The 5,871-nt window shown below is 42.6% G+C and overlaps 1 protein-coding gene across 1 annotated transcript; it reads right to left on the bottom strand.

Moving 5' to 3' along the window:
- Positions 1 to 1,992: 1,992 nt before the first annotated feature.
- CYTL1 (cytokine like 1) lies at positions 1,993 to 5,552 on the bottom strand. The gene is made up of 4 exons (XM_038745953.1): positions 5,374 to 5,552; positions 5,223 to 5,267; positions 2,506 to 2,634; positions 1,993 to 2,356 (listed from the first exon to the last, which is right to left on the bottom strand). Exons 1-4 carry the CDS (start codon positions 5,515 to 5,517, stop codon positions 2,273 to 2,275), a joined length of 402 nt encoding a protein of 133 aa, XP_038601881.1. The 5' UTR covers positions 5,518 to 5,552; the 3' UTR covers positions 1,993 to 2,272.
- Positions 5,553 to 5,871: the final 319 nt, after the last annotated feature.

The raw sequence follows: 5,871 nt of genomic DNA, 5'->3' as shown, positions 1-5,871 counted from the left end.
TCTAATGCCTATTTCCAGCATCCAGGAAATGGTCCTTTGGTCCGGGTAACTCCTTCAATGTGCTCTCCCCCCTTCAAAGCCTTGTCAAAGCCCGTCTCCTCCAAGAGGCCTTCCTTGACTAAGCCCACCTCTCCTCTTCCCCCACTCTCGTCTGCATCACCCTGACTAGCTCCCTTTATTCATCACTCCTCCCAACCCCACAGAACAAATGTCCATATTTGTCATTTATTTATTTCTATTAATGTCTGTCTATTAATTCTCACTGTTGGGAGGGAATGTGTCTGTTATATTATTATAATGTACTGTTCCAAGAGAATACTACAATGTTCTGCACACAGTATGTGCCTAAAAATTACACCATCGTGGGAAGCAGCATGGCCTAGTGGACAGCACATGGGTCCCTATGAGTCAAAGGCCCTGGGTTCTAATCCAGGCTCCACCAGTTGCTTGCTGGTGGTCTCAGACAAGTCACTTAACTTCTCTGTCCCTCGGTTCCCTCATATGCAGAATGGGGATTCAAAGCCTCTCCTCCCTCCTACATACATTGAGAGCCCCATATGAGTCCTGATTATCTCTTATCTACCCCAGCACTTCAGTACCATGCTTGGCCCTTAGTTAGCCCTTAACAAATACCACACTTGTTTTCATCAGTATCATTGCTTAGGTATAGAAAGTTAATGGGGAGAAGTTATCCCAGTTTTTTTTTTCTTCCACGTGAATTGTTTCTGTTTGTAAAGATCTTCCCATGTTTTCAGGAAGAAACAAGTGCAATTGGTGACTGATTTCTTCATTGATCTTATTTTCAAGACACTAACCAATATTCCCCCAAAACCCTGCTTTGCATAAGAGTGACTGCTACATACTCAAACATAAAGGACTCAGGATTAAATTCTTCACACCCAGATTCTTCCTGGCGACCATGGTAACAATGAAAAAGGCATAATCCGCTGATCAAAGCAAGTCATAGGGTGAGTATTAAAAACAAGAAAGAGGACACCGAAATTCATATGTTGAACAAATATGATTTGACACTTCTTAGGATAAAATTATTCTTCACTGTTTTTTAGCACCGTCCAATGAAGAAAATCAGCACTCTACATTTACATCTAATGTAAGACTTTACATCAAAATATACTTAACACATACAGAAAGTTTTGTATAGAAAAGGTAATCGCAGAATAGAATCCCATATTGAAAGTTAGAGAAAAACAAAATCAGCTAATGAACAGAATGCATATGACAACGATAGAAGGATACGCATTAATACAAACTGAAGTTTTTGTTTGATTATGGAGCTAGCTGTTCGTGAAATAGAACAAACATGTTACTGCTTAATGTTTGTATTCTGTTCCGGATAAATATAGCCTCACTCTCTTCTCTCTCACTGTCCACTCCTCACTCACATCCTTCCTCCTGTCTGGAGCTCCCACCCGCTTCATATTCAACAAATCACTATTCTCTCCATCTTCAAAGCCCAAGTAATATCACATCTCCTCTAGGAAGCCTTCCCTGTCTAAGCTCTCATCTGCTTACTGCATCACCTATGAACTTGAGTTTATATCCCCTAAGCACTCTGATGCTCACCCAAATTCCTCCTCCACAACACTTACGTCCATAGCCTTATCCTCTGTTGTTTCCCCTAACTGTAATTTATATTAACACTTGTCTCCCCCAGTAGATTGCAAACTCCTTGAGGGCAGGAATCATGCTAGTGTCTACTTATTCTATTATACTCTCCCAAGTGCATAGTACAGTGCTCTGCCTACAGGAAGCATTCAATAAATGCATCAATCGATTAGCTGATGTAACTGAGGAAAACAAACACCCTTCCAATCAATCAATACCATTTATTAAGTGCTTACTGTGTGCAGAGCACTGTCCTAAGCACATAGAAGAGTACAAAACAACAGAGTTGGTAGATATGTCCCCAGCCCACAATGAGCTTACAGTCTAGAAAGGGGGATAGACATTAATAAAAATAAATAATTTACAGATACATACGTAAAGGCTGTGGGGCTGAGAGTAGGTAAATGACAGATGCACTAAGGATACAGATCAAGTGTGTTCTAGTTACAACAGATCCGATCTTAGCGTTACCAGGAGCTCTGCAGGTCCGCAAATCATGCATTTCATTCCCCGGAGAAATTACAGAGCAGGCAGATTTGAGATAATAGTGTTAGTGTGCATATACAGCAACTATATTTGGTATACGACTTTAACCCCTCGAGATTTGGTCTGCTGGTATCATCGAAAGCTTCTCGGCTACTGGGCCTTAGCTTTGAATCTCCATGGGAGCGGTGGGGGATTGGGGAGCGTTTTCCAAAGCATCACAGTCATCTGTCAGGAACACTAAATCCTGGGAGAATGAGAGAGAAGGTCCAATGTTAGAAAACACAGTGGCACATTTTGAGGCTGGGGAAACCCTGCCGAACAAAGCAACTTCTCAGAGAAACGTCACGACTGGAAGAAAACAAAGAAAAAAAAAAAACACTTCATTTGACATACCCTCCTGCAGAATGAGTTCATAATGATGTACAGACTCCGGACTTTGTCCTTCAGGGCTCCTACGTGGGGAACTTTCCGACATTTTGGGGCGGCGATGAAGTTCCTCAATTTGGTCAGTACGCAGTAATTCTGGAAAGGGTGGAGAGGCATGGTGATGATGATCGTATTCATTCCTTCAATCATATTTATTGAGTGCTCACTGTGTGCAGAGCACTGTACTAAACACTTAGGTATGTGTCTGCTGAAAAGTTGGAATGGTGATGCTGCTACACAGCCAGTGTTCACCATTTGTAATACCTTGAATTCATATAGTACTTTTCATGTTCCAAAGTGTTTTTACATTAACACATTGAAACAATGTGATCAAGCGGCATAGTCTAGTGGGTAGAGTATGGGCCTCGGAGGCAGAAGGACACGGGTTCTAATTCTGGCTCCACCACTTGTCTGCCGTGTGACCTTGGACCAGTCACTTCACTTTTCTGGGCCTCAGTTACCTCATCAGTAAAATGGGAATTATGATTGTAAGCCCCATGTGGGAAATGATTTGCTTGAAGCAGCGTGGCTCAGTGGAAAGAGCATGGACTTTGGAGTCAGGGGTCATGGGTTCAAATCCTGGCTCTGCCAATTGTCAGCTGTGTGACTTTGGGCAAGTCACTTAACTTCTCTGTGCCTCAGTTACCTCAACTGTAAAATGGGGATTAAGACTGTGAGCCCCCCTTGGGACAACCTGATCTCCTTGTAACCTCCCCAGTGCTTACAACAGTGCTTTGTACATAGTAAGCACTTAATAAATGCCATCATTATTATTATTATCAACCTCAGCTCTTAGTGCAATACCTGGCACATAGTAAGCACTTAACAAATACTATAAAAACCAACAATCTAATTTTGCCCTCACAACATCTCTGAGAGGTTGGGAAGAGAAGATAGGCTTAGCAAGGATCGTGTCTACCAACTCCATTGTACTGTTCCAAATTTTTAGATCAGTGCTCTGCACAAAGTAAGCACTCATTACATACCACTGATTGATTGATTGGTGGCATGGTTTTACAGATGTGAAATTGGAGGCCCAGAGAGTTCAAATGATTTCCCCCTTCTAGACTGTGAGCCCATTATTGGGTAAGAAACGTCTCTATATGTTGTCAACTTGTACTTCCCAAGCACTTAATGCAGTGCTCTGCACACAGTAAGTGCTCAATAAATACGATTGAATGAATGAATGAATGAATTTGGCTAAAGCCACACAGAAGGCCAGGGAGAGGATAGGATCTGAAGCCAGGCTCTTGGACTCCCAAAGCCTTGCTCTCTGAAAAGTTCAATGATGAAGAAATATATATATATATATATATATATATAATCAATTTGATTAATATCTTATCATAACCATTGTGATTTGTAACCAACCTTGAAGGTGAAAAAGAAGAAATAGTTCACCCTGGAAAGTCTCACTTTATTGTTTTTTTTTTATTTCTCTTGGACCAGTGAATTAAGGCTGTGGAAAATCGTTCATTCGTTCATTTATTCAATCATATTTATTGAGCATTTACTGTAATAAGAGAACTGTACTAAGCACTTGGAAAGTACAATATAGCAATAAAGAGGGACAATCCCTGCCCAAAATGGGCTCACAGTCTGGAGCGGGGGAGGCAGACATCAATATAAGTAAAACAGGCATCGATATAAATAAGTGGAGTTTTAGTTATATACATATATACTGCTGTGGGGTGGGGAGATGGGGAAAAGCAAGGGGAGTGAGTGATGGTGATGTGGAAGGGAGAGGGAGCTGAGGAAAAGTGGGTTTTGATAATAATATTAAGCTATTACTTATGTGTCAAGCATCGTGCTAAGTGCTGTCATATATACTCAATAATCAGATCAAATCCAGTTCTGTCCCACACAGGATTCTCTATCTAGGAGGGAGGGATGTCCCCATTTTACAGATAAGGAAACTGAGGCTCAGAGAGAGGTTAAATGAACTTTCAAGGTCACACTGCAGGTGAATTCTGGAGCCGGCACTAGAGCCCAAGTCTCCCAGATCTTCAGCTCACGCTCTTTTCAACCAGGCCATTTTATCTCTCAGAAATCGATTTCTTGTTCTATCCTTGGCTGAAAAGGAGGCCATCTGGCTAATTCCCCCCTCGGTTTATCCCAAAGCCTGTCTTTGCCACCTCTCAACCTAATTTTCTTTTGCCTAAATATTCTTAATCCAGACTGTGAGCTCTTTGTGGGCAGGGAATGTGTCTGCTTATTGTTACATTGTACTCTCCCAAGCACTAAGTGCTATGCTCTGCACACAGTAAAATCTCAATAAATAAGATTAACTAATACCTCCTAGATTCTACCTGTTAAGTTTTTTAATGACTGCAGTGTTTTCCACAGACTTATGGAAACTGTAATCCCTCATCGTTATGTGAGACTCTGACACAGACTTTCTCTCCTGTGAGCAGAGCTGAAGTAAATGGGGATGGAATCCCATGACTGTTCCTGGCCAACCTCCCATTTTTGCCTCCCGCTTTGTGTTTTCTTCATTTCCCTCAGTCGAGAAAAATGCTCTCCTTATTCCACATCTACCCACATTTAACAGGAGCTTCTTTTTTTCCAGAAAACTTTCCAATGTTGCTTCTTATCCCAAAGCACACCTGGCCTGACAAAGAATATCCCCCCCGCCCCAACCCAACTAACTGCTTCTGCCCAGATATAAGAAAGAGTAAACTTACATGAATATCCAAATAGAGCTTGGGCAGCATCTGCACACAGGGTTCCTGGGGAAGGGAACACAGACCCGCATTATATCTTCCAGAGAGATTTCGACCCCACCAAAAATGGCAAAAAGAGCCCCTTCTTGAATAACATTTCAAATACACTCACCACGGGCTCAGAGGTCTGCAGGCTCTGAAAGGAATCCATGATTTCTTGACTTAAATTGAGAATCCTGGAGTAGCAGGTCAGTGGGGCGGCACTGACAAACAGGCACATGGAGGCCAGGCCGAGGCAGAGCCTTGGGATCTGCATGATATGTTGACAACTTGTACTTCCCAAGTGCTTAGTACAGTGCTCTGCACACAGTAAGTGCTCAATAAACACGATTGAATGAATGAATGAATGATGATGATTGAGCCTGTCAGTGACGGCTCCTGCCAGGCAACTGAAGCTGGGGAGGGGGCCCAGACGGATTTAAATGGGGACCCGAATCAATGGTGGGAGTGTGAGAGGGTGGTCATGGAGACAGACGCCTTTCAGCTTGGGGCTTCGTGCCAACTCGAGATCTGAGGAGGCACAGTCCGAGCTCAGGGGGAGAAGAGGAGGAGGGGCAGAGGATGGGGCAAAAAACACGGAGAAATGTGCTTTTTGGGTTTTTTTTTTTAA

Source organism: Tachyglossus aculeatus, chromosome 4, assembly GCF_015852505.1.
Source record: "Tachyglossus aculeatus isolate mTacAcu1 chromosome 4, mTacAcu1.pri, whole genome shotgun sequence".
Lineage (NCBI taxonomy): Eukaryota > Metazoa > Chordata > Mammalia > Monotremata > Tachyglossidae > Tachyglossus > Tachyglossus aculeatus.
Note: the sequence above shows the minus strand (reverse complement) of the source record. Positions and strands in the feature narration are given on the sequence as shown.